Source organism: Sorex araneus, chromosome 3 (genome assembly GCF_027595985.1).
Source record: "Sorex araneus isolate mSorAra2 chromosome 3, mSorAra2.pri, whole genome shotgun sequence".
Lineage (NCBI taxonomy): Eukaryota > Metazoa > Chordata > Mammalia > Eulipotyphla > Soricidae > Sorex > Sorex araneus.
This window is the reverse complement of record NC_073304.1, coordinates 217,451,727-217,478,560: the sequence shown is the minus strand read 5'-3', so window position 1 is coordinate 217,478,560 and position 26,834 is coordinate 217,451,727. Positions and strand designations below refer to the sequence as shown.

The 26,834-nt window shown below is 62.7% G+C and overlaps 1 protein-coding gene across 1 annotated transcript; it reads right to left on the bottom strand.

Annotated features, from left to right (window-relative positions):
- Positions 1-85: 85 nt before the first annotated feature.
- On the bottom strand, positions 86-26,834 carry THRA (thyroid hormone receptor alpha). Its single transcript, XM_055131917.1, has 9 exons — positions 26,605-26,834; positions 14,593-14,941; positions 12,463-12,530; positions 11,958-12,058; positions 7,603-7,750; positions 7,037-7,242; positions 5,374-5,520; positions 4,612-4,870; positions 86-3,489 (listed from the first exon to the last, which is right to left on the bottom strand). The coding sequence occupies exons 2-9, from the start codon at positions 14,643-14,645 to the stop codon at positions 3,239-3,241; spliced, it is 1,233 nt and encodes a 410-aa protein (XP_054987892.1). The 5' UTR covers positions 14,646-14,941; positions 26,605-26,834; the 3' UTR covers positions 86-3,238.

The window sequence follows — 26,834 nt, the reverse complement described above, 5'->3', positions numbered from 1 at the left end:
TCAGTGTGTGGGATGGGGGGTCTCTGCCAGCAGATGGGAGGATATAGGGAAACAGCACACGAGTCTAAGGGGGGTGCCCAAGGGGGTTATTTTCATCATATATTTATTACATAAATATATAGTAAAATAGACGAGCAACAATTACCATAAAAATATCTTTCTTTAAAATCCTGACCCAAAACACAACGGGGTGAAAAATCGCACATAACAGACATACTGATTGTCAACGTGGGGCAGGAGTACAAGCCCCCCCCAGTCACCCCTACCAGTCCCACCCCACCCCGGGGAAGGGACCTACTTCCTTCCCTGTTTCTGGCCGCAACCCCCCCTCCCCGCCCCCCCAGCACCAGCTTCTCATACATTCAGTAGGGCCTCCAGGGAAGAGTCCCCCTCCCCCAGGGGGGTCGGGAATGACAGTCCCCCCCACGGCCGTGTCTGTCATCGCCCTGCCCTCTCCCAGCCCTGCAGGCCCGCCCCCAGGGGAAGGGTTCGGGGCTCCCCCCGCCTCCCCAGGTCTGAGCAGGGAGGTGGCTGGATGAGGTATGTGTGTTATGAGTGATGGGAGGGGAATACTGAGATGGAGAGGCCGATGGTGGGGGCGGGCTAGTGGTCATGGCTCTGGCACCCCCTTGTCCTGGCCTGGCCCCCTCATCCTACTCCCAGCAGGGTCTCCCCCCACCAATACTGCACCATCTGCCCCACCCTGCCTGCCCTAGTGCCCGGGCCAATACCGGGGGAGGCGTGCTGAGCACCTGCGTCAAGGCCGTCCCCCTCATTAGCACCAATGGCCCCCCGGGGAGGGGGCCCTGTCCCCCACTTCCGAAGCAGGGACTGGGACAGCTGCCTTGAGAGCAGGCGCACGGCACCCCTGAGTGCCCGGCTCCCCCCCACCCGCCCGCCACGCGCACTCACGCACACATTCACGCAGAGGAAAGCACCCCCCCACGGCACCGGGAGGGAGGGGGCGGCACGGGGGGGTCACAGCTCCGAGGACGGGGTGGGGGGGCTCCCCAGGGCCTGGGAGAGGCCATGGCTGAGAATGGCGATGGGGGGGGAAAAGGGACGGAGGGACGTGGGTGGGGGCGGACGGGTCAGGAACCCACTGGGCCTCTGGGGGTGGCAGAAGGGACAGAAGGGATCACGCCTGGGACCCGAGTAATACAGGAATCAGAACCCCAGGAGAGAGAGGAGAGAGACAGACAAAGACAGCATGGCGGCCCAGGGTCCATGGGGGCGGGGCAGGCACACGCACAGGTGACAGTGGCTGCCCGCAGCCTCCCCTCCACCCTGGACAGAGGGGACGGGCGGAGCCAGAGGCAGCACAGCATGGCCTGCCAGCACACAGGTGTGCGTCTGTGCGTGCATGTGTGTGTGTGTGTGTGCGCGCGCGTGTGTGCATGTATGTGCGTGTGCGTGTGTGTGTGTGTGTGTGTGTATGTGGAGGGGGCTGTGGCAGGCTGAGGGTCAGGATGGAGTGGCAGGTTCCCCACCGCTTAAGACATTTTTGCCCCAATAGTGCAAAGCGCAGGAAGCCCTGGCACCCTCCCCCCAACCCTGCCCCACTGCCCATGGCTTCCGGGGGGCATCTACGTCCACCCTTCCATCCCTGCCGTCACGCAGCCCTGAGCCCAGGGCCCTCTGGTCTGCTCTGTCCCGCCCGCCCTTTCCCCTCCCCACCCTCTCCACCCCTCCTCTAGAGGGGGGCTGGGGCCCATGGCGGGAGGAGTGGCGGGGTGGGGGGGGTGGCTCCCCCAGTGCAGACCAACAGAGCGCTCCCCACCAGGGTGGGGGGAGGGGCTCAAGCCAAAGTCCCTGAATTAGAGAAAAGAGGGTTAGTCCCCAGGGGCGGAGGGGCAGCTGGCCTAAAGAGCTTCCGGGGGAGAAGGGGGAGCACCAACCAGCCCCTCTCCTGGGGCCCCAACTAAGTGCCATTTATCTAAGCGCCCCCCAGTCCAGTGCCTGCCTGCCCCACCTGCATTGGGTGTGGGGGGGTGGAGGGCAAGGGGGGGGGGGAGAGCGCCCAGAAGCCAGATGGGAGACAGGGTCTGCGTGGGGTGGGGGCGCAGCGCACCCCCTCCCGGTGCAGCATCTGGACTGGAGCTAATACTGCAGGACATGAGGAGGAGGCAGAGCGGGGGCCATGGGCTCCCGTGCGGGGGTCCAGGTGGAGAAGTGGGGGGCGGACGGGGAGGCCCCTGGGGCTGGGCACTTGAAAGGGTCGCTGTGTGGGCAGCAGGGCAGGCTGGTGAGGGGCCAGCTGGCGTCCAGCGTGAGAGGTAGATGGAACTCAGCGGGCACGAGTGGCAGAGAGCAGAGGGGGTCCTGGGGCGAGCGTGCCAAAGGGGCACCGAGGGCAGGGGCAAGGCAAGGGGGTGGCCAGGACCCTGTGTGTGGACTCACAGCTCTGATCGGCAGCCCTACCCTCGAGGGAGGCCCTGGTTTGGGGGCAGGGGGACAGTTCTCTCTGACTTGGGGGGAGGAGGGGCAGCTCTCAAAGTGCTTGGGGGTGGTTGGGGGGGGTCCTCCCCTCTGGCCAGCCTCAGTTAATAACTTAATATCATCTATCAAGCGCACGCTTTCTCGCTCTCTCTCTCTCTCTCTCTCGCTCTCTCTCTCTCTTTTTTTTTTCTTTTTCTCTCTGTCTAGGTTTTTTTTTTTTCTTCTTCTTCTTCATGTCTCTTCTCCCCGTGCCTGGTTTCCAAAGTGCAGTTAGAATGACTATCGTGTTTAGCCTCCGGTGGAGGAGCCAGGCCAAGCCTTCCTCGGCACCCAGGCATGTGGGAGGCAGAGCAGCCCTCAGCCTGGAGGGGCACCTCGGCCACGGGCGGGGGGGGAGGGCTCTCTCGGGGGGGGGGCGCAGGGGTGAGTAGAGGGCATCGTCCCCCACCCCACGGTTCCTCGGACCCTCTACGGTCCGGATGGCTCGTGCCCTGTGCGTTCTCCCTCCCCTCCCCTACCTTCTTGGAGGCCGGGATCCTGGACACTGCAGGACACGGCTCCCCCCGCCCGCCTCCCACACTGTCCTTTTCATAGGAAGTTCATTGGTTTGCCCTGTCCCGGGGCTGCAGGCTCTGAGAGGGACGGGGGGCAGTGCGGGTGTGTGTGGGAGCTGAATCTATCCGAGGGCGAGAGGAAGGAGAGAAGAGGTGTGGGGGGGGTCTCCCTCAGCCCCCAGCTCTGCCCCTTCTCTCCAGGCTCCTCCCCACCAGCTCCGCACACCCTCTGGCCGTCTGAGGCTTTAGACTTCCTGATCCTCAAAGACCTCGAGGAAGAGTGGGGGGAAGAGTTCGGTGGGGCACTCGACTTTCATGTGGAGGAAGCGGCTGGCGTGGCAGGCCCCGATCATGCGGAGGTCAGTCACCTTCATCAGCAGCTTGGGCCAGAAGTGCGGAATGTTGTGTTTGCGGTGGTTGACGTAGTGCTCGAACGCCAGCAGGTATGCCTCCTGACTCTTCTCGATCTTGTCCACGCACAGCAGGCCCGAGCGGTCTGCGGGGGTGGGGCGGGGGGGACAGGGGAGGCGAGGGTGAGCGGGTGGGCGGGCGCCGGCAGGCAGAGAAGGCAGAGAACGCAGCGGCACGGGCGCGGGCTGGTGGGGTCGGCGAGGTGGACCCGGGAAGAAGAGGAAGCCTGGGGTGGCAGAGGTGGATGCCGGGGCAGAGAGGGGGCGAGGAGGGGGCACAGCAGGAGGAGAGAGTCGGGGACGGGGGGGGGGGGGGAAGCGAGTGGGGACCGGAGGGATGGGGAATCAAACGTGGAGGGGACCAAGTCAGGGGGACGATGACAAGGCAATGTGGGTGATAGCAGATGGGGCAAGGGGGAAAACGAGGCCAAGATCAAGTCCGGGGGGGCCTTGAGAGACAGGAGGGAGAGTAGGGTGCCTGCCGTAGAGGCAGCTGGCTCTGGGTTCGATCCCTGGCACGACATCTGGGCCCCTGAGCCCCCCAAGGAGTGCCCTGAGCGCAGAGCCAGGAGGAAGCTCCGAGCACAGCGGAATATGGCCCCGAATACCCTCCTCCGTGAAAAAGGGGGAAGAGGAATTTAAGATGAGAGGCTTAGAGAGGACATACCAGGGGGAAGGCGCTTCATATGCCCCCGCCCCGAGCTGTACCAAAACCTGAAGTACAGGGGCTGGAGTGATAGCACAGCGAGTAGGGCGTTTGCCTTGCACACGGCCGACCCGGGTTCGAATCCCAGCATCCCATATGGTCCCCTGAGCACCGCCAGGAGTAATTCCTGAGTGCATGAGCCAGGAATGACCCCTGAGCAGGGTCGGGTGTGACCCCCCCAAAAAAAAAAACCAAAACCTGAAGTACAGCCAGGAACAGCCCCTGAGCACAGAGCCAGGAGTAAGCCCTGAGCAGAAAGACCAGAGGGGCTGGGACAGCAAGACAGGGGCCCGGAGCCTGGAACACAGGGGCGAAGGGTGGCAGAGGTGGAGGGGCAGGGGTGGAGAGGGCACGGAGGATGAGGGGGCAGCGGGCAGAAGGAGCCTGTAGGAGAGGGACAGTCCCGGAGCCCAGCCCGCTCTGGGGTGCCGAAAGCTCCCGGGCCCTGCCAGCACCCCGCACCCACCCCGCGCCCCACCCCACCCCGCCCCCGGGCCGGTACCTGTTGACATTAGCAGCACAGCCTGCAGCAGAGCCACTTCCGTGTCGTCCAGGTTAAAGGCAGAGAGTGACTTGCCCAGTTCGAAGATGGCGTCGGAGACCACGCCCAGGCCGCCGTTCTTGAGCTGCTCCCGCTTGACGGCCATCTCCCCGCTGAGCGTCAGGGTGTCGCTCTCGGGGTCATAGCGGACGGCCGCCCGCAGCGACATGATCTCCATGCAGCACCCCTTCAGGAGGATGATCTGGTCTTCGCAAGGCAGCTGCAGCAGAGGGCAGGAGCACGGGGGCGCGTCACCCCCTCTGTCTCCAAGGGAGCCCCTCTGGGGGTCCCGCCGGCCCCCGCGCTGGCCGGCTTGCTCGCACGCTCCTGACACCCAGGCTCGGGAGTTGGGTCCCTCACGACCGCCATGGCCGGCCACAGTGCTCCAGGATTAACTGGCTACCCTGGGCCAGCATCAGCGTCCCCCCAGGGAGTGGGGCCCTTTAAGGCATGGCCGCCCAGGGAGAGAAAGGGGGGCAGGGAGGGTCCGTGTAGGGCTGGGGGGCTGGGGCGTCATTTAGCCCCGGGCCTGTGTGTGAGCGTAGCTGTGTGCTGGGTAGGTCGACCTCTAGAATTTCTCCTTGTTCGGAGACCCCTCACATGTAGCAGCTGCTGGTCCCGGGAGCGGGGGGATGCGGGGAGCAGCCCCCGTTTTCCTCTGGTGGGGCACCATGTTGCGATCCCCACCCCCCCACATACTCCCCCGCCCTATGTACTACTCACCTCGGAGAACATGGGCAGTTTTTTGGCAAAGTCCACCACGCGGGTGATGGCCGGGGTGATGATCTTGGTGAACTCGCTGAAGGCCTCGAGGTCCACCTTGTCTCCGTCCGGCATGGAGACGATGGGTGACTGGCCAATGTCATCGGGCTGGAGGGAGAGACTGGGGTCAGCTGGGGTCACAGACCCCTTCCAGCTCCTGGCTGAGGCTCCCTGCCCACCAGGGGGAGCTCCAAGGCAGCTCGGGGAAGGGGGCCGCTCCACTGGCTGGGTCCCCGCCTAAGGCTTCTCTTTCACCTTGGGGCAGAGAACGGAGTAGGGCCAGAGCAGTCAGCTGGCTAATAATAACAATAATCATGCCGTAGTAGAACTAATGGAATAATAATAGAAGCTGCAGGGCTGGAGAGAGAACAGCTGGTATGGGATGGCTGAACTCAGATTCAAGCCTAGGATCCTGTATGGTCCCAGACCAGTTCGGGAATGATCCCTGAGCACAGAGCCAGGAGTCATCTCTGAGCCCTGTTTGGTACAGGTCCCAAATCAAAACCAAATAGGGGGGCTGGAGCGATAGCACATCGGGTAGGGCGTTTGCCTTGCACACGGCCAACCCGGGTTCAATTCCCAGCATCCCAAATGGTCCCCTGAGCACCGCCAGGAGTGATTCCTGAGTGCAGAGCCTGGAGTAACCCCTGTGCATCGCCGGGTGTGACCCAAAAAGCAAAACAAACAAATAAAAGCCCCAAACAGGGGCGAGAGAAATAGCACAGTGGGTAGGCTGTTTGCCTTGTATGAGGCTGACCCGGGTTTGACCCTGGGCATACAATATGGTCCCCCGAGCACCGCCAGGAGTAATTCTTGAGTGCAGAGCCAAGAGTAACTCCTAAGCATTGCCGGGTGTGACCCAAAAGAATTAAAAATAGGGCTGGAGCAATAGCACAGCAGGTAGGATGTTTGCCTTGCATGCGGCTGGCCCGGGTTCAATTCCCAGCATCTCATATGGTCCCCTGAGCACCGCCAGGGGTAATTCCTGAGTGAGTACAGTGGGTATGGTATTTGTCTTGCACGTGGCTGACCTGAGTTCAATCCCTGGCATCCCATATGGTCCCCTAAGTAGTACCAGGGGTAATTCCTGAGTGCAGAGTCAGGAAGTAACTCCTGAGCATCGCTGGGCATGATCCAAAAAAGAAAAAAAAAAAGGTGACGATCAGATTGAACTTAGATGATTTTTTTTTTCTTTTTGGGTCATACCCAGCATGCCCTACCAGGACCCAGATGCCAACTTCCTGCCTGCCCTACACATTCAGCTGGACTCTCTCATCTCCCTGCAAGCTCGCCATCCCCTGGGCACTCAGTCCTGCCAGGGCAGGACACGAGCACCTGGTAAGTGCTCCCAATGCCGCTCAGTGACCGTGCACTTCACCCCTGCACCCCTGCTCCCATCCCATCCACGAAAAAGAGGCGTGGTCTCCTCTGCCCAGAGAGAATTCAAGGAGCAGGGTGAGACGGTCATCAGACGGAAGGGGCAGGACCAGACCACAGACAGCAACAGGCGCCTGAACCAGGACTGCCAAGGGGTGGGCTCCAGGAAGCCCCCCCAGCTCCCCGGAGGAGGCGAGCTGCCGCGGGCCGTGGCCAAGCCTGGCGAGAGGCTGCCCGCTCTCCTTACCAGGAACTTGCGCCTCTGCTTCCAGTGGCTGCCCTGGGCATTTGTGCTGCGGTGGGCCTCGGTGGCCACGTGGATCAGGTCCCACTCCTCGGGCGTGGGCTCGGGGCGCTGCTGCAGGGAGCGGAACATCTCCTCCTTGCGGCGCCGCTCCCGGTTCTGCTCGATCAGCCGCCGCTTGGCCACCCGCTTCGAGTCGTCTAGAACCACTGGGCAAAGAGGCAGGAGGCGCTGTGCGGGCACCCCACGGCTTCTCAGGAACTCCTCCTCCCCGGGGGTGCGGAGACGGAGACCCGGGGGGCCTGGGGACAGCCCAGAGAATCACAGGGCTGGGGGGCTGGGACTCCCACCCCCACCTCGACTCCCCTCTGGGTTGATTCTCAGCAGTGGCAAGCTCCGGGCTGGAGAGGGACTGAGTCCTTCCTGTAACACTGAGCCAAGCCGAAGCAGGGGTATATTCTGGGGAGGGGGAGGGGGCTCCAGGTCTCTATTTCCCAAAAAGCCCCTCTCTGAGGGCCCCAGCTCTGGCCTGTCCCGCTGTCTGGGGGTGCCCAGGGCCCGGCCCTTACAGTCCATGGCCATGCCCACAGCGATGCACTTCTTGAAGCGGCAGAGCTGGCACTGGTTCCGGGTGATCTTGTCGATGACACAGCAACTGTCATACTTGCACGAGTAGGTAGGATGGAGGTTCTTCTGGATTGTGCGGCGGAAGAAACCCTGGGAGTGGGGAGACGAGGCAGCCCCTGACGCCGCCGCGGCTGCCGGGCGAGGGAAGCCCAGGGCCAAGGGCCTCGGACAGACAGGTGTCTTCAGGCCCCCAGGCTGCTGAGGGGTGGGGAGGTGGGGAGCGGGAGCAATGGGGGTAAGGATGAGGATGGCATGGCGGGTGTGGGACTAGGACATCTGAGGTACAAGGAGGCCTGGAGAAACAGAAGCCTTGAGACCACCCCACCCCAAACCACACCACTAGGCTGCCCGTGGCCTGGCAGGTGGAGTTATAAAATGGGAGGTGGTGTCCCAACGCAAAGAAAACTGGTTGGGGCGTGGCTGTAAAATAGTACAGCAGGTAGCCTTGCACACTACCTGCTGTACTAACATTTGCCTTGCATGTGGTTGACCCGGGTTCAATTACCATCATCCCGTATGGTCCCCTGAGCACTGCCAGGAGAAATTCCTGAGTGCAAAGCCAAGAGTAACCCCTGTGCATTGCTGGGTGTGACCCAAAAAACAAAACAAAACAAAAAAAGGGTTGGGGAGACAGCTCAAAAGACGGGAGCAGGGGCTGGAGCGATAGCACAGCGGGTAGGGTGTTTGCCTTGCACGCGGCCGACCCAGGTTTGATTCCCAGCATCCCATATGGTCCCCTGAGCATCACCAGGAGTAATTCCTGAGTGCATGAACCAGAAGTAACCCTAAGCATCACCGGGTGTGACCCAAAAAAGAAAAAAAAATTGGGTCAGAGGAATAGTACAGTGGGTAGGACATTTGCCTTGCATGCACCTAACCCAGGTTCAATTCCCGGCATCCCATATGGTCCCCTAAGCACCACCAGGAGTAATTTCTGAGTGCAGAGCCAGGAGTAACCCCTGAGCATCGTGGGTATGGAAGGCCAAAAAAAAAAAAAAAAAAAAAGGGGCCGGAGCGATAGCACAGCGGGTAGGGCGTTTGCCTTGCACGCGGCCGACCCGGGTTCGATCCCCGGCATCCCATATGGTCCCCCAAGCACCGCCAGGAGTAATTCCTGAGTGCAAAGCCAGGAGTAACCCCTGAGCATCGCTGGGTGTGACCCAAAAAGAAAAAAAAAAAAAGCTGGAGTTTGGGGTCAGAGATAGTACAGTGGGAAGGGCACTTGCCTTGCACACAGTTGGCCCAGTTTCAATCCCTGACACCCTATATAGCTCCCCATGCACCACCAGGAATGATATCTGAGTGTAGAAGGCAGGAGTAACTCCTGAGCACCGCTGGGGGTGGCCCCCCAATTAAAGAGGAGGGCTGGAGCACATGCATTGCAGGTGGAAGGCCGGGGTACAAACTATGGCAGTCCTGCGTGGTCCCTGAGCACCACTGGGTGTGGCCCCAGGACAAACCAAAAGTTAAGAAAAGGCACTGGAATGAACTCTAATAGTTTTTTTGTTTTTTGTTTTTACTTTTTGGGTCACACCCGGCGATGCACAGGGGTTACTCCTGGCTCATGCACTCAGAGAATTACTCCTGGCGGTGCTCGGGGGACCATATGGGATGCTGGGGATCGAACCCGGGTTGGCCGTGTGCAAGGCAAAAGCCCTACCCACTGTGCTGTCGCTCCGGCCCCTGAACTCTAATAGTTTTGAAAGAAAATTTTCCATTGTATGTATAGCACCTTGCCTCTGCTTCAGGGAAAGGCCTCGAGAGTAAAGCTGTGTCTTGGGGCCGGGGGTGCAGCCCAGTGGCAGGGCACTAGGGTACCTCGGGTCCCAGCCCAGAACGCCCATCTCAGGGGGCCTTGCTGTGTGCGGGCACTGGGGAGTCTTTTCCCTCAGCATCCTCCCGTCTCACACGGGGCCCAGGAGGAGGCAGCCTCCCCCGCGTGGTAGACCCCTGGGAATCTGGAGCTGGGGCAGACAGCCCAAGTCATCTGCCTACACAGGGCAGAGCCAGGACGGATACGCGGGATGGGGCAGCAGGGCTGCAGCTCTCAGGACTGGGGTGCTACTACGCAGGGAGCTACTCAAACAGGTGCCAGGGTCCGAGAGAGAGCAGGGTTGAAGGCGCAGCAGACCCGGCCCCCACGTATGTTTCCTCGGCGCTGCCAGGAGCACAGAGCCAGGAGGAACCCTGGCAAGGCCAGGTGTGGCCCTGGCTCAGTGCTCAGGGGTCACTCCTGTCAGGGCTTGGGGGGGACCATATGGGGTGCTGAGGACCAAACCTAAGTCTGGCTGTGTGCAAGGCGAGTGTCTTACCCCTACTGTGCAACTCTCCAATCCCCTCACTCTTAGTACATCTTTTTGCAATTCTAGACTCGAACCCAGGGCCTCACAGGGACACAAGGTAAGTGCTCACCTCTGAGCCCCCTGCCAGCCCCAGGACCTCATGACAGACCTAGTCATCAGATTCCCGAGGATGGGCCCTAGAGGAGGCATCTCTTTTTGAGGTGCCCCTGCTTATATCACCTCCAGGAAGAGTGTTTTGGGTTTTGACCCAACACCCCTAATAGCCTTGATTGGGCTGATGGGGGGAGGGGCACGGGTCCCTGAAGTCTTGTTGTTGTTTTTTTTTTTCTCTTTGGGTCACACCTGGTGATGCACAGGAGTTACTCCTGGCGGTGCTTGGGGACTATATGGGACACTGGGAATCGAACCTGGGTCGGCCGCGTGCAAGGCAAAAGTCCTACCCCCTGTACTATCGCTCCAGCCCTGTTGTTGGATTTTTTTTTTTTTGCTTTTTTGGGTCACACCTGGCGATGCACAGGGGTTACTCCTGGCTCTCCACTCAGGAATTACCCCTGGCCGTGCTCAGGGGACCATATGGGATGCTGGGATTTGAACCCGGGTCGGCCGCGTGCAAGGCAAATGCCCTACCCGCTGTGCTATCTCTCCAGCCCCTGTTGTTGGATTTTTTAATATCAGGGTCACTTTAGCCCACTCGGCAGTGCCCAGGGGAACATGCAGTGCCAGGGATGGGACTCAGGGCTCCACCTGGCCAGGCGGGTGCCCTACTACCCCAGTCCTCTACCATCCTGAATATATTTTAATTTAGCCTGGTATTCATTCATTTATTTACTTCTAGAGGAGGTTTCTGGTTTTGGGTCACACCCAGTGGTGCCTGGGGCTTTCTCCTGGCTCTGTATCTAGAATCACTCCTCGATGTGTTTGGGGGACAACATGGGGTGCTGGGATAGAACCGGGTTGGCTGTGTGCAAGGCTAGCATCTTACTCCCTGTACTATCTCTCTGATCCCTTTATTTATTTTTATCAGTGGACCTAGGAATCGAACCTAAGACCTCATACATGCAAAGCAAATGCCCCATTAATGAACTACATCTCCATATATATCCAGCCTGGCTTTTTTTTGGGGGGGGCACAGGGGGAATGTTGGGTCACAGCCAGTAGTGCTTAGGACTTACTCCTGGCTTTGTGCTTAGGCATCACCTCTTGTGAGGCTTGGGGTATCCAACTCAGGTCAGTCACACACAAGGCAAGAGCCCTCCCTGCTGTCGCTCCACTCTCAGTCCGGCATATTTTATAATAATTTCTGTTTCTTGGGAAGTCTGACACTTTCATGCAGTGATAAGGCTTTGGAACCCAGGCAGGAAGGAATGACTAGAGTGAAATCTCTGAGCCCTCTGCTAGGGAGACTTGGCCACCAGCCCCTCTGCACCCCACCTTCTCCCCCTTCCCCAAACTCATTTCTCGTCCTTTCCATGCGGCCTTCGGAAGCATGTGGAGGCAGAGGCTCCACCCCAAGGTTCGGGCGAGTGGGAATGGAGTGGGCCAGGGACTAGGCCTTTGGCTGCTGAGGAGACCGTCCGTGCACCATGGCCAGGATGCCCCATTCGTCTCTTCTCCTGCCGCCAGCGCCCAGGAGACACCCCTCCTGTTTAATCCACAAGCGACAGGCGCGGAAGACGGCAGACGGCGGCCTTCTCCCGTGCCTGGCACGCGTTCACCCCGCTTCCTCATGTGAATGAACTCATTGAATGCTCCCAGCAGTGCCGTGAGTGGCTGCTGTGACACTCCTCAGGGGACAGATGGGGAAACTGAGGCTCAGGAGGGTCCAGCAGAAGTGAGGAGGGAAGGGAGGAAGGGACAGGTGAGTGATGAGAGGAGAATTTGATCCTCGGGCAGGATGGTGTGGGGCCCCCGGGCGATGGAGGAGTGAGATGGGGTGGGGGGGGGTCAGGGGGCACACAGGTGACAGGCAGGGGCCGGAAGTGGCTGGTCCATACCTTGCAGCCCTCACAGGTGATGCAGCGGTAGTGATAACCGGTCGCCTTGTCCCCACATACGACACACTGCTCGTCTTTGTCCAGGTAACTAGGGATATACCCTGGGGAGGAAGGGAGCAGGGACGCGGCATGGCGGGGGCCTCCCGCTGGCTCCTGCTCTCTTCCCACCCCCAGCTTTGCCTTCCTGGTTCCCGGGGGGCGGGGTGGGGGAAGCCCTGGAGATGGCACAGAGCCCCCCTTGTGCAGCCCCTTTCCGAGGAACACCGAGGACCCCCGTTCTTCGGACTTTTCTCTTCCTGCAGCCAGCAGTCAGGGGAGGCGGGAGAAGCAGAAGCCAACGTCAGCAGCTCACCTCACAGAACAGCCCTCCGGGGGCTAGGAAAGGGGTCCTCATGCCCGCAGGACCCCTCTCGCCTGCAGACAAGTCCAGCCCAAGCCGGCCGGGAGGTTCTGCGGGGGGCACACGCCTGGCCTGCTTGGGGGGACGGGGCCCTTCCAGGCTCACCTGACATGCTGGTTTTCAGGGAACATTGGCCGTTCTTTCTTTTCCGTTTTCCATCTGGTGACCTGGCACTGGAAGGGGGTAGAGCAGGCAGGGTCACCACGCTGTGATCCCTGGGCATCCCCCTCCTCCAGCGGGCGAGCATCACCCCCCGACAGCTGACTCCCTCTGTCCCGTGTCCCCACTCCACCTCCCAATCCCAGGTCAGCTGACAAAACCCCAAGGATCCAGCTATCAGGGAACTGGAGGGGACAGAGATAAAGGGCTGGGCCGGGGCCCCAGCCTGCACACATGCACACGCACACGCACACACAGCCCGTAGCCTGTCAGCACCTCGAATGCCCAGAGAGCTACCAAGTCACTAAGTCAGGACACAGACAGGGTCTTCAGGCTCTGCCGAGAACCAAACCAAACTCAGGAGATCGCAACACCAGCACTCAGGAAGAAGCTCGCCCTTCCAGCGCCCACCACGGCCAGGGCAACAGGCAGCTGGAGCCCACTGTGCAGCCTACACAACCGTGCAGGGCGTTCCCAGAGGTGGGTTACGACCGCTGGATATGGCCACGTGGTACCCGAGCCTTGGAACAAGCACCTTGGAACAACCTCCGGGACTCCCCGGCAACCTGCAGGCCCCCAGGGAGAAGAGCCAGAAGGATGGAAGCATACGGTTGTCCACGTTCCTAAGAAAGGTGGGGACTGCCAACTCCGCTCAGCACGGCAGCCCCGAGGCCCCAGCCCCTCCCTGTGGGCCGGCACGCGTGTCTCTCCAGCCTCTCCACATACGTGTTACATAACCTGGGCACACACGGGTTACATAAGCCTCCTACATGCATGCCCGGATTGTAGCAGCCGCCCGCCGGCCCGTGGCATGTTACGGCCCCTCCTCCTGGCACGGGAGGCAGCTCCCAGCACACTGACACAGTGACCTTGGCCAGGGTCACAGCCACAGACAACTCTGTGCTCCACGCCCCCTGGGGATTACCCGGATTTCTACAAAAGTCGGAGGGTCAGACCTCCCTCTTATTCCAGGCCAGGAGAGCACCGGGCCTTTCCGCGGAGACGGCGGCTTCGGCGGCGCACCCCTAGGCTGCAGTACCAGAGACAGCCGCAAGGTGGCGCGAGGGCCTGGGGGAGGGGAGAAGCGGGGGGGTGGGGCTGCAGACTTGGGGGTGCTCCCGACCCCACATACACACCACGCCCCATCCTCCAGTTAGAAGCCGACCTTCCCAGCTCCAGATAAGTCTGAGCAGGAAGGTGGAGAGTTGTGAGCGAGAGGTCCACAGTGAAAGGCCAGATGTTTTGCAGCGCCCTTATCCCCTGGGGTAAGCCTTAGGGGAGGGGCTCCCCCAGGTACCCTAGCCCACCTGTGGGCCCCATCAATTTCCTCCGCCGCTCAGGGACCAAGTCTTGGGCCCCAGGGCTTTGCCTGGCCAAGCCTCAGGCCTCCTGGCTCAGGATCTGGTCTCCTAGGCAACGGCCACTCTGCTCCCCAGAGCCCCCCTCCCCCCTCTCCCTGGCCATAGGCACAGGCTGTACCCAGCTCCCAAGGCACCATGCCAACTGGGACAGAGCTCGGAGTGACTTGGAGCCGAGGGGCGAGGAGGCAGAGACCCTCTGGGCTTGCCCAGGGCGCCCCGACAGCTCCTAGGTGAGCGGACGGAGTGCTGTGCCCGGGCAGCCTCTTCCACGTGGGAGCCAGACCTTCCGCATTGGCACTCACCTCCACTTCCTGGGAGGGGACCCGGGCAGTGCCCGCCCCTGCCCATGAACAAGGAAGAGCCTGTGGGGCTCCCCGTAGGTTCCAAACAGCAGTCTGGGCTGTGAGTGCGGGTCACCGGGTCTGTGTCCACATGTCATGCACACACACACACCCACCCCCCACACACACACCGGTGGGCACACGCAAGCAAGCCCCCAGCAGCAGGGGGCCCTTGGAGGCGCGGGGGGGGGGGGGCTCCCCAGCACAGGCAGGCGGGGGCTGAGTGCTCGTAATTTCTCAGCCCTTTTCCAAGGAGACCTCCTCACAATCCAGGGGCCTCACTTCCTCAGCTCCTGGGCAAAGGTCGGAGCGACTCCGAGATGCTTAAGGGCCACAGTCAGTGCCCCCCCCGCCCAGCGGTGCAGCCCCCTTACCTGTTCTCCTCTGGGTCTGACCCACACTCCACCTTGCTTGGCTTCTGTTCCATTCACTTCAATTCCATCCACGATGCCCTCCAGCACGCCAAGAGACGGGTGGGCACACAGGGCCCCCCCGGCACACCCAGACTGCCCAACCCCTAACCACCCAGGCCCTAGGGCACAGCACCCATGGCCCCCGCCTCAGCACTTGGCCTGTCACACCGTACCCTGTGCCCCAAAGGGGGGTTGGGCGGTGAGAGGGGCCAGGGAGGGAGTGGCAGGTGGCAGGGCTGGGCGGCGGGTGAGGTGAGGGGTGGTCCTGGGCTGGGCGGGAGCCGTGGAGTCTGGTCCTGTCCAGAGGGTCCTGTGGAGAGAGGGGAGGAGGGGGGGTCAGGAGGCCTTGTGGGCGGGATATGGTTCCGCTGGCAACCTTGGGGGCTCCTGGGTCCATGCCCAGATGGCGGCAGGATGCAAGTGGGCACAGGGAGGGGAACGGGAGAAGCCCTCAGCCCACGAGGGGAGCGCGGCAGCCATGGCAGACGGCGAGAGGATGCAGGGAAAGAATGAGGTCATCCATGCGGCGCGTCTCAAGCCTCCCTTTCAATCAAGTGCCTGGCCCTGAGCGAAGCTCTGGCACACTGGCCGTGGGGCCAAGGTTTCCAAACTCCCGTCAGCAACAGGGGGCGAGACGGGTGTCAGCGGAGGCCGAGGGGGGGACCCAGGGAAGCCCGTGTCCAGTCAGCACCTGGGGATCACGCACGCCCTTCTGAGAGCCTGTGGGAGGGACACTGAGAGTGGGGCGGGGGGGGGTGCTGGCCGAGTTACAAGCCCCAGCCCAGCCCTGCCAGGACACCCTTGGTGCTTCCCAACCAAGCTCCAAACCGTATTTCCCAGTCTGAGCACTGGTCTCCCTCCTGGGTCTCGCCCAGCTGCTACCGTGCCAAGGGGACAGACTCGGGAAACACCACGTGTTCACCGAACAGCTACGTGTCCCCCACAGTAAGATCCGAAGTCAAGGAGGAGGAAACCGAGTCTCTGAAAGTTTGGCCAGCGCCTCGAATTCTTTTTAAGGGGCCAGAAAGCAGGTGGCGTGGGCTTGCAACCCCTGCGGGCTGGGGTGGAGAGACAGCTCAAGGCGCTGAGCGTATGGTCTGCACACAGGAGCTCCCCCTTCAACCCCCAATCCCGTGGGGTCCCCCGAGCACCCACCAGGCGCAACCCCTAGCAGAGCCCTGAGTGTTGCTGGGTGTGGCCCCCCCAAAGCCAAAGCCATAGTGCGCCAGGCAGGCGGCACTTACCCTACACGCGGCCAACCCCCAGGTTCAATCCCCAGCATCCCATATGGTCCCCGAGCACTGCCAGGGTAATTCCTGAGTGCAGAGCCAGGAGTAACCCATGAGCATCACAGGCTGTGACCCAGCCCCTCCACCCCCTCTACCAAAAACAAAACAAAACAAAACCCAAAAAACCCTTACAGACAAGTTCAGATGTCAGTCAGGTTCTACCCTCGAGTCCAGGGCAACGGCCGAGCTGAACCCACTTTTCCCTCCATGCAGCACCTGACCTCGGGGGCAGACAGGAGTCTGCTGTGCATGCACGCTCAGACAGGTACGGGCACGGACAGGGGGCAAAGGGTGCTACCTCCCACCCCACCTCCACCACCCACCACGTGGCGGCGGTCGGGCAACTGGGCCCAGGGGCCCCCCACCCCACCCCCAGGAACTGATAGGAACTAGGATGGGAAGGGAGAGATAAGTCAGGCCACTTGGGCAGGGCAGGGCGGGGGACAGGCCTCTGCAGCCAGAGAGCCCCCAGCGTGGGGCAGCTGCAGGGCTGGGGGGGAGGGGGCCCTTCTGCCTCTGGTCCCCTCCCCCCTACAGCAGGATAGGCGGCCCGAGGGGCTGGACAGGAGACTGGGGAGAGGGAATGGGGAGTCTTCAGCCCAAGCAGCCGTCAAGAAAGTAGGTCAAGTTTTTCTTGGCTTGTGGAGAAATTCCTGTTATAAATTTATAATGGCGGAGCCTGCACGGAGGGGCAGAGATGGGGGGGGATGCCCAAGGCCTGGGCACCGGGGGGCGCTCTCGGCCAGAGAGGGGCCAGGGCAGTCAAGCAGGACAGTCCTCTGCCCCTCGAGGCTTCCTCCCCGCCGTCTGTCACCGGGTGGCTGGCGCGTGCTGGCTCTTTCTGTCTCTCTCTCAGTCTCCCCCTCTCTCTGTGTCTCCAGGTCAGGATGGTTCCTGTCCCCCCCAGCGCTGTGAGTCGGGGCTTGGCGCACCCCTGCTGCGGTGCTGCCCCCGCCCGTCTCCTGCCCACCTGGCCGGCTGCCACCACTTGTTTACAGAAGCTGGAAAAATCCACTCGCCAGCCGAGGCCCGAGCGCCCCCGGGGAGGGGAGGAGGCGGGCACAGCAGTGGGCACCCGAGTGCGGGCCAGCCCTAGGGGCAGGCACCACCGAGGGCCAGGGGGTGTGGGAATGGGTGTCAACAGCTGGGGGCCAGGCTGGGGAAGCCCCACCAGCAGGGGCCAGCCGTGACTCAGGGGACCCCTCCCCCACGTCCCCCTGCACTGCCAGTTGCTACAGGGCATACCTGGGGCACTGCCAACCTCAGCCACCAAGTTTATTTTCCCTTCCCCCGCCCCAGCCCAACCTTAGCTCCAAATGTGTCTGGGCACTGCCAAGGGCCTGCACGTGCCTGAGGGAGGGGGGGCGGCCCCACCTCTGCGCTCGGCTCGGCGGGCCGGCCCGGGGCCTGGCTGAGCCCTGGCTGGTGGGCAGAGGAGCAAGGAGCGAAGTGCTGACCGCTGAGGGCGTCCTCGCAGGGCACCTGCCGAGAACCCCTGGAGAAGCCCAGTCCCCCCTGCCGGGCCTTTGCCGCGGAGGCCCGTGGTCGCTAGCGGGAGCCCATCAGGGTCAGCCCAGTCCTGGGCAGGGACACCTAGCCTGAAGGTGGCCTCTCCCCAAAGGTGGGGGGAGGACGCGGAGACACAGGGCCCAGCCGCCGCCCTGCCCCCAGTCCAGGCCCACCTGTTGCCCAGGCGGGCCACCCACCCATGTGGGCTAAGAGCTGCGGGTGGCAGTGTGGGCATGGTGCCCACGGAGGGGGAAGCATTTCATTAAGCTTGTGTGCTTTAGCAAGTGGGGGGAGGGGACAGAGACGGGGCCTGCTGCGGCATCCGCGGGCACCGTGCCAGGTTCCCACGCCAGCCGGCCCACTCCAGTCTGCAGAAGCCCAGGGACACCCCTGAGACCCCACCCTGGGCAGACAGAGGGACCTTACTCCAGAATTCCACACACACTCCAGTTCTAGGTGTACCAGCGTGCTGTGGCCCACCTGTCCGGGGGCTCCCAAACTTGGTCCTTAATGTTCTACGGACAGCCCACCCAGGCCTTCCTGCTAGCCAGGACAGGAGAACCTGAGGGGGGCTACCAGGAAGGAGAGCAGGAGGGAAAGAAAGAAGAGGAGGACCAGAACAAAGAGATGGGCAGGGGTGGGTTAGAGAGATGACAATGACAGAGAGGGAAGGAAGAAAGGCACTTGGAGGGGGTGGGGCAGAGAAGGGGTGAGGTGCAGAGAAGGGGAGGGGAGACAAAGAGAGAAAGGTAACAAAGAAAGATGGGTGGGGGGTGCCTCATGCCCCGCCTCAGTCCCACCCCATGGAGGCTGGGGGTGGGGGGAGCAGAGCTGGTTTCCACGGTGACAGCTGGTTCATGGTGGCCTGGCATGTGGGCTATTAATAGTGCTGTGGGTAGGTTCTCACCTCCCTCTCCCCCTCCCCCTGCCTGCTGCACCTCCCGATTACCAGGATGTCCAGGGGCCAAGAAAGGGGGTGCAAGGGTCTAGGTGGCCACTGGAACCCAAACCATACGTAGGTGTGCACACACACACAGAGTTATGCACACACACATACAAATGGGTGTGAACACATACGGGCATGCACACAGATAAACACATGTGCACATACATGCAGGCATACAAATACCCACAGAATGCACACATACTGGCACAAAGACACAGGCACATGTGCACTTACACATACATATGAACATGCATACAAACACATGAGGTGCACATACATGCATGCAGACACACGAGCATATAGACACACACATACATGGACACACATGCACATGGAACACACACACATGCATTCACACTGCTCACAATAAACTCACACATTCACATACTCATGGGCACGCACGCACACACGGGCACTCACACACATGGGCCTGCACACACATGCAGACACAGACACATATTTGCATGGACACGTGCGCACAGACACAGACAGGCTTGCACGCACATACAGGCACGCACACAGAATACCCACAGGGGCACACACACAGACAGGCTTGCACACACACCAGCACGCCCAGGCAAACACGAGCGTCGTGTGCGGGCACCTCTGCCGCCTGTGCCAACAGAGACCCTGCCGGCACCGAGGAGCCCCTGAGGCTGGGACCTCTCTCTCCTTACACACTGGGCCTCCTGCAGGCATGGACGCAGCGCGGGCCCCACCCTGCTCCGACGCCCAGAGCCAGGGAGAAGGGAGAGAGGCGGGAAGGAAGGTGCTGTCTGGCAGGTACAGGGGTAAGGAGTGGCGCAGGCACCAGCTTGGCAAGCAGGAAAGAGGGAGGCGGGAGGTGCTGGGGGAGGGGGCGCTTTCTGTGGGTAGCCCCCCCAGAGAGAAGTGTGAGCTCCTGGCTGTGCGGGTAGAGAATGGGAGATGGGGGTGGGCGGGAGGACATGGGGGGGAGACAGTTCCTTAAACAAAGGCGCCTCTCCCCCCAAAGAATATAACAGGAAACCCCCTGCAGGTCAGAGGCTGAAAGACATAAACAGCAGCCTTGGCTTGGGCCCCATGCCCAGTCAGTGCTCACTTCAAAGGCCCTGCCCCCCCACCTCACCCACCTGCTGCTCCCCTCTGCCTCCTCCCACCCAGGCTCAGGCAGGCCACAAGGGTGGGTGCCCTGCCTCGAGGTTACCTCCATCCCGCTTCCTCCCCGAACATGTCTGGGTGCACGGCCTGGCCCCTTCCCTGCAAGAGCCCAGAACTTCGTGCCCCTGGGGAAGGGTGGTGGGGAGAGCCGGGCCGCCAAGAAGGCCGAGTTGGGAGCACCCCTGAGCCCGCGTGCCACGTGCTCCCCACCCTCCCCCAGCAGCTAGAGGGAAACCGGAGCTGGGAGTTGGGAGCCCGGGCAGCTGAACGCTGGAGGCACGGAGGGGAGGGGAGGCCGCAGGGCCGGGGTGCCTGCTACAGCAGCATCGTGGGTGCAGGGGGGGTCCCCTCTCTCGTCTCCACTCCACTCCACTCCCCTCCGAGGAGGAGCGGCTGCTGTGGAGCCGAGCTGCGTGCAGGCCCCGGGAAGCATGGCGGAGGGAAGAATGAAAGGCAGGGCTGTTCTCCCCAGCACCCCAGGGAGGCAGGAGCCAGCTAGCCTGCACCCAGGCAGAACTGGCAGAAGCGGAGAGGGGGAGAGAGGGAGAGAGAAAAAGGGGTGGAGAGGGAGGAAGGGAACGGAGAGGAGGGAGAGAAATAGAGAAGGGGGAGCAGAGCGAGCCTGAGCCATGAGGGAGCGAGCCAGTGAGAGAGAGAGGGAGAGACAGAGACAGAGATGGAGGGAGAGAGAGAGAGGGAGAGATGGAGAAGAGGGAGAGGGAGAGGGAGAGAGAGAGAGAGAGAGGGAGAGATGAAGAGAGAGGGAGAGGGAGAGGGAGAGAGGAAGAGAGAGAGGGAGAGGGAGCGAGGGAGAAGGAGAGGGAGAGAGGGAGAGGGAGAGAGGGAGAGGGAGCGAGGGAGAGAGAGAGGGAGAGATGGAGGGAGGGGGAGAGAGGGAGAGGGAGACAGGGAGAGGGAACGAGGGAGAGGGAGAGAGAGGGAGAGAAAGGGAGAGAGAGAGGGAGAGGGAGCGAGGGAGAGGGAGAAAGGGAGAGAGAGAGGGAGAGAGAGAGAGAGCATGAGCACCATGAGCACAGGAGGGTGGGAGAGAGCAAGGGAGAGCTGGAGAGAGTGAGGGAGAGAGGGAGAGCGGGGGAGAGAGGGAGAGAGCTGGAGAGCTGCCGGCCTGCCTGCCTGCGCCTGCGCGTCCAGGCAAATGCAGCTGAGTCTCTGCACACACACGGACACGTGCAGAAACGCGCGCGCGCACACACACACACACACTCTCTCTCTCTCTCTCTCTCTCTCTCTCTCTCTCTCTCTCTCTCTCTCTCTCTCTCTCTCCCTCCCTCTCCCTCTCTCGCTCCCACCCGCATGCGCAGAGCCACGGGCTCGCCCATTCCAGCAGATCTTCAGAGCCCTCCCCAGCCCACACATGCACCAAACACGCACACATGGCGTGCGCACAACACACCCACTCACTGATGTGTACGAAAACGCCCGGAGCCGCGGGTCCCGGTGCCCCTCCCCTGCCCACGGGCTTGGGTGAAAGAGAAAATGAAACGCAGGCCGGGGAGCCAAGAGCTGCCCGTCTCTCCTGGGCAGAGGCAGGAGAGGAGGTGGGCACTCGCTGCCACTGCCAGGGGCGTGTGGCTGTGCCCACACAGGGGCCCACGGAGAGGAGAGAGTGGGGGGCACAGGCTTCCTTTCTAGCCCCCCCACCATGTGCTCCATCTTGCCGCCTGTCCACCCAGACTGCATCTCTTTATTGGGGGGGGGATTGGGACACACCTGCTGGTTCTGGGGGAGGGGGCTTCCTGCTGGGGGGGCTGAACCCCAGGCTCCAGGAGCATCCTCCCAGGCCCACCCAGAGATCCCACCACCTCCTCCCTCCGGACCACCACACACAATGGCCACACACAGAGGGTGGGCCTCCTGTGGGCACCACAGGGTGGGGGGGAGGCCTGAAAACCATCTGTACCCTTCACCCCTGCCACCACACACCAGTCCCAGATGCTGCAGTCAGAGACCCCCGCCCCCCTCCACCCCGCAGCATGACAGGCCCCCGAGAGGAGGGGGACACACGCCAAGCTCCTGCCAGAATGCCGCATGGATGAACACAGGTGCCACCTCCGTGTGCTTACTCAGCCTCCCTCCCTCACAGCGGCCTCCAGGCCCTCAGCAGGGAGCCTGCACCTTCCCCTCCTGCCGTGCCTGGGAGGGGGGTCCCCCAGCAATCCAGGAAATCCAGGGACCCACCCTCCCTAGAGGCCCACAGGGTACCCCCTCATTGTACTCTGTGTGTGTGTATATGTGTGTATGTATGTATGTGTGTGTGTGTGTGTGTGTGTGTGTGTGTGTGTTCAAGCGCACGCGCAGGTGCTGAGTGAAAGGGATCTTGGGGCCAGAGGAGCCTAAAGATGGGACTCACAGAGGAAAGAATCTGCGGACAGAGCCCAGATCTTTAGTGACCACAAAGTCCACACTGGGCCTTTCTCTGGACCACCATCCTTCCACTGATGCCCCTCCACACAGGCCTGTCGAGGGGGGGGGCGGGGAGGGGGCAGCTGGGACGCTGGGTCCCCAGGAGAGAGGGGTGGGCTGAATTCTGCAGGAAGGAAGGGTGGAGGCATGGGGTCTAGTCTCCTGCGGGCACACCGCTGCACCCCCTGTGCTGACTGGCCCCCACAGGGATGCAGTGACGCCCCAACATTCACGCTGGGTGGCGGGGAGGTGTCCCAGGTTCCTCCGGTGAAGAGGCTGGAGGGCAGCCTCCACATGTCCGGCCCCTCCAGAGAAGCGGGTGTGGGGCCAAGGGGAGCCGGGCTGAGGGGCTCGAGGTTGCAAAAGTCCTCGAGGAAAGGGCTGGAGCAGAAGCACGGCAGGGAGGGTGTTTGCCTTGCACGTGGCTGACCTGGGTTTGATCCCCGGGGTCCCCACAGGGATTCCCCTACCCCAGCCAGAACCACCAGGGGTTATGCCTGAGCACAGAGCCAGGAGTAAGCCCAGAGCAACCCTGGGTGTGGCCTAAAAAAACCAAAAATCCTTCTGAGGGGGCTGGAGCCATAGCACAGAGGGGAGGGCACTTGCTGTGCACATGGCCCACACTGGCTGGACACCGGCCACCCAGAGAGCCCCCTGAGCACCACCAGGAGCAGCTCCCGAGCTCAGAGCCAGGCACCCCCTGAGCACTGTTGGGTGTGGCCCCCAAACAAAACAAGCAAGCAAATAAACCCAGAACGCAGCAGGGGGACGCGAAGAGTGAGGAGACCAGAGTGAGGGGCTCACTGTACCCCACCCAGTGCCATTCCCAGGGTGATCTAGGAGACGCATTCTCCACCAAGCTCCCCCCCTGCAAAATCCAGGGGGCCCCGGACCCACAGGCCTCCTAAGGCAACAGCCACACATAGACACACCCAGACATGCACAGAGAAACACACGTAGATATGCACACACAAAAACACACACACACACACAGAAAAACACAGACACACAGAAACTGAACAGAACACAGGCATGCACACAGACACACACACACACACACACACACACACATACACTGTGCTTATGCACTTCCTTTGCAGCATTTCATAGTCTAACTTCTTTAATCCTCGAAAAGCTGAATGGGGGTCAGAGACAGCTCAAAGGGCTCTGTCCACGTATGTGTTCATGGGTTCGATCCCTGGCACCGTATGGTCCCCTGAGCACTGCAGGGAGTAGCTCCCGAATACCAGCAGGTGTGGTCCCCAAAGCAGAGCCAACACAGGTCTGCATGAGGCAGGTACCATCATTCCCAACCCACAGGCAGGGCCGGGGAGGGCTAAACAGGGGAAGCCACCTCCAGGCCGCTCAGAAGGGGGCTCCGGAGAAGGCCCCTCTCCCATACCTGGGAGTCTCACACAGCCTGGGGTGCCCTGTGGCCAAGCCTCAGTTTCCCCTCCAGCAGCAGCCCCTGGGATTCTCTCAGGACAAACTCACTCACGGCTGGTGCTGCCCCCCTCCCAAGAGGTCGTGCTTGGGGGGGTGCGAACCCAGAAATGGCAGGACCACCCTGGGCTCTGGTCTCCTACCAGGGTCCCCGGGAACCGTCAGCCACGCACCCCACGCTGGAGCCTGCACTCCCCGGAGGAAGGGCTCACTCGGCCCCCCCCCCCTGCACATACTCTGGGCAGCTGTACCCTCGGCACGCCTGGTGAGGTTGGGCAAAGAGGGGCACAGCTGTTGGGCATCTCTGAGGTGGGTCTCAGCTGCCAGGGGGGTGGAGGGAGGCCACTGCGAGTCCTGCGGCTGATGGCTCGGCTCGGTCAGGTGGTGCCAACCCCTGGGATAGCTCCTGGGGGGGCGCATTGATTCTCCAGCAAGTGAGGGTGGTGGGGAGCCCCCCCCCAGGCTGGGCTGGGAGGTAGCTCTCTGCAGGCTGAACCCCAGGGGGGCAGTGCCTGCCAGCCCAAGAGGTCAGCATGGGCAGCAGCTCCCCTCCCTTCAGGCCTGCTGCCCCTGCCCCCAGGGAGGAGGAAATGCAGGATGTCCTGAGTGCCCCCCCTCCCTCTCCCCGCCCCCAACCCCAACCTCTCGCTGACCCCGGAGTCAGGGGCAGGCGGGCCAAGGGGCGGAGCTGGAGTAGGAACAACTGGAAAAGTCTGAAGAACATCCCTGCCAGTTCCCAGCTTGGAGAAAGGAGGCTGGAAGAGAAACAGACGAGAGAGCAGGGGTGGCCAGGGGCAGCGCGGGGTGAGAGAGAGTTCCAGACTGGCAGGGGACGGGAGAGGCCGCGGCAGACACAGCAAGACAGCGGCCCAGAGACGAAGTCGGAGAGAAATTCCAAGTCAAAAATACACATCACTCATCCAGACACTCACCAGCATAGGCTCCTAGGAGGGCTTCCAAGTTTAGACAGGAGGGCAGAGGTGGTGGTGGGGGGGGCGGGCTCACAGTGGGGGAGAGGGGGGCGAGGAAGGGGCCCCAGCGCCTCAGGACAGACTCAGACCAATGCCCATGGCAGAAGCGGCTCCTCAATGCCTGCTTCTGGGGGGCAGGGTGGGGAGCAGGAGATCTGGGTTCCCCAGGGGCAGCTCTCCCCCGACCCTCCTCCCCTCTGCAGCCAGGACAGCCCCAGCTGCTGGACGCTGTTGGAGGCTGCCGCAGGCCCCTTACTCGGCCCTCTGGAACCCCCCTGCCCCTATTCTCTCTGCTCTAGTTTCCCAGTCCCTCCAAACAATTTAAAAAAAAAAAAAAAGGTCCTAGTCCAGAGGAAAAAGCTAGAAGGAGGCTGGCTGGCGGCAGGGGGTGGGGAGGATGCTGGATGTGGGTACATCTAGGGGTGACCTCCCCCGCCCCTCCCCGGGGTGTCTGGTCCCCCGCTGGCAGCAGGGACCTGGAAGATGTGGACAGCACAGCGCAGCCGCCACCTGAGCCAGGCCGGGCGTGCGCACACGCATGCACCTGTGTCTGCAGCGCACCGCCCCACTTTGCAGCCACATGTTATTACAGAACGTTCCCCCGTGTGGCAGGGCTGGGCGGCAGGGAGGGCTTCTCCCTCCTGGGTCTAGCAGCTCCCCCAGCTAGGGGGACGGACGGGAGGGTGCAGGGGCCGGGGAGGGGCAGGCACACAGAGTCGCCATGCCTGAAGTTGAGGTTCCCGGGCACAGGGGTGCTGCTGTGTGTCCACAGAGCCCAGCGCTCCTTGGGAGAGGCCAGGGGAAGACATGTTGCTACCACCGCGGGCAGACATATGTTGACGGGCAGCGTGTCCCCCCTCCCCCCCACGGGGACTGCGTGGTGGGGACTGTCACGGCTAGCGCCGATGCCCGGGGCTCATGGGAGCATGTGTGTGCCCGCGAGTGACAGGGTCTTTTGTAATGTGCGTGCGTGCGTTGCTGCTGCTCTGCACGCACATAGGCGTGCAAGGAACTCTGCCTGTGTGGGTGACCGACACCTCCTGCCCACCCCCCCATGTGTCACAGCCTCTACACCTGGGTCCTGTGCATGCCGGGGCTCCGTGGGTGTGTCCTGCCCCTCCGGGTGCCCCATGCAGCCGCAGCCTTGTCCCCATGTGGGTGTGTCCAGCAGCTCTTGCCCTTGAGTCTGCCTGTGTGTCCTGCGTGTGCATGTGGCAGCGTGGGCATATCTGAACGGCGTCACATTTGCAAACCCCCCCCCACCCTCCACAACGGCCCTTTCATCCTTCCCCCCATCTTTGAGAAAGATCCAGAACGGAGGGGGAAGGTCTCACCCCACTGGTTTTCTTCCCCCCACCCCCCACCTCCAGCCCTGCACGGGGCGGCTGTCTCCGTGGCCCTTACCCAGCACCCTCACCCTACCGTTTCACGCTGGACAGGGGAGGGCCCCAGAGACACGTTGCAAGGGGGGAGGGAAACGAGGAGCAGGGCTCCACAACACGGGTCCATTTTTCCTTCTCCCTCCCCCCGCCACCCCAGCCTGCAGCTCCCCGAATCACCTAGGGATACCCCCGCAACACACTTCGCCCCCGTGCCCACTCCCCACCCCCACACCCCGCCAACCGCGTTTTTGCAATTAGCAGTGTTGCAACCCGGAGAGCCATGCTCAGTCGGGGAGGCGGGTGAGTGCTGGGGGGGGAGGCACTTCCTTCGCCCGGGGTCCGTGCAAGCCCACCCCCCACCCCACCCCTGCTGCCCTCCGCAGCTGCAGGCAGCTTTGCAGAGGCCACTCGGCCTTGGCCTCCGAGGCCGGGGGTGGGGGCTGGGGGGGGCCAGGCCTCCCGCGCACCGTAAACAAACCGCGGCGCGGCGGGCGGGGGAAGCTGGGGCGGCCGGCGGCGGGGCCCGGCGGCCGGGGAAGGCGCCGCAGACGGGCCGGACAGAGGCCGGGCGGGCCCTCGAGGGGGAGGCCCGGACGCCATCTCCGGCCGCCCGGCCCGCGGCCCACCGACCTCCCGGCAACACCTCCCCCCCGCCCCGGGGCGTCCGCGGCCAGCTCCCGGGGGGTTGTGACAGGGGCGCCGGGGCGCGCCGCGGCCGGCGGCCGAGGCCCCCCGCGCCCGCCGCCGCCGCCCCGCGCCCCCGCCGCCCCCGGCCCCGCCTGGGCGCGGGCCAGCGCGAGCCCCGCGGCTTTGCATAATCAATCGCGGTGCATTTGCATATTAATGCCCCCTCGCGCCCTCCCCCTTACCTCGGCGTGGCGCGCGGGGCCGGGCAGGGCAGCTAGGCGGGGGTCTCAGCGCCCCGTGCCGGCGCCGTCCATCGGGGGCCGCTGGGGCCCGGGCCGCCCGCCGCCTGCGCCCGGGTGTGAGTGCGAGTGAGCGCGGGGGGGCGGGGGGCGAGTGTGGCGGCCCCGCGGCTCCTCCGGCAGAGGCGGCGGCCGCGCTGGCTCCTCCCTCCCCCGCCCCGCGCCGGTGGGGC

Excerpts from the sequence above, each read along its gene's own strand:
- THRA (XM_055131917.1), bottom strand. The coding sequence starts at position 14,645 with ATGGAACAGAAGCCAAGCAAGGTGGAGTGTGGGTCAGACCCAGAGGAG. Across the intron at positions 5,521-7,036 it reads AGCAGAGGCGCAAGTTCCTG|CCCGATGACATTGGCCAGTC; the intron begins GTAAGGAGAGCG and ends CTCTCCCTCCAG. Across the intron at positions 4,871-5,373 it reads AACTGCCCATGTTCTCCGAG|CTGCCTTGCGAAGACCAGAT; the intron begins GTGAGTAGTACA and ends CCTCTGCTGCAG.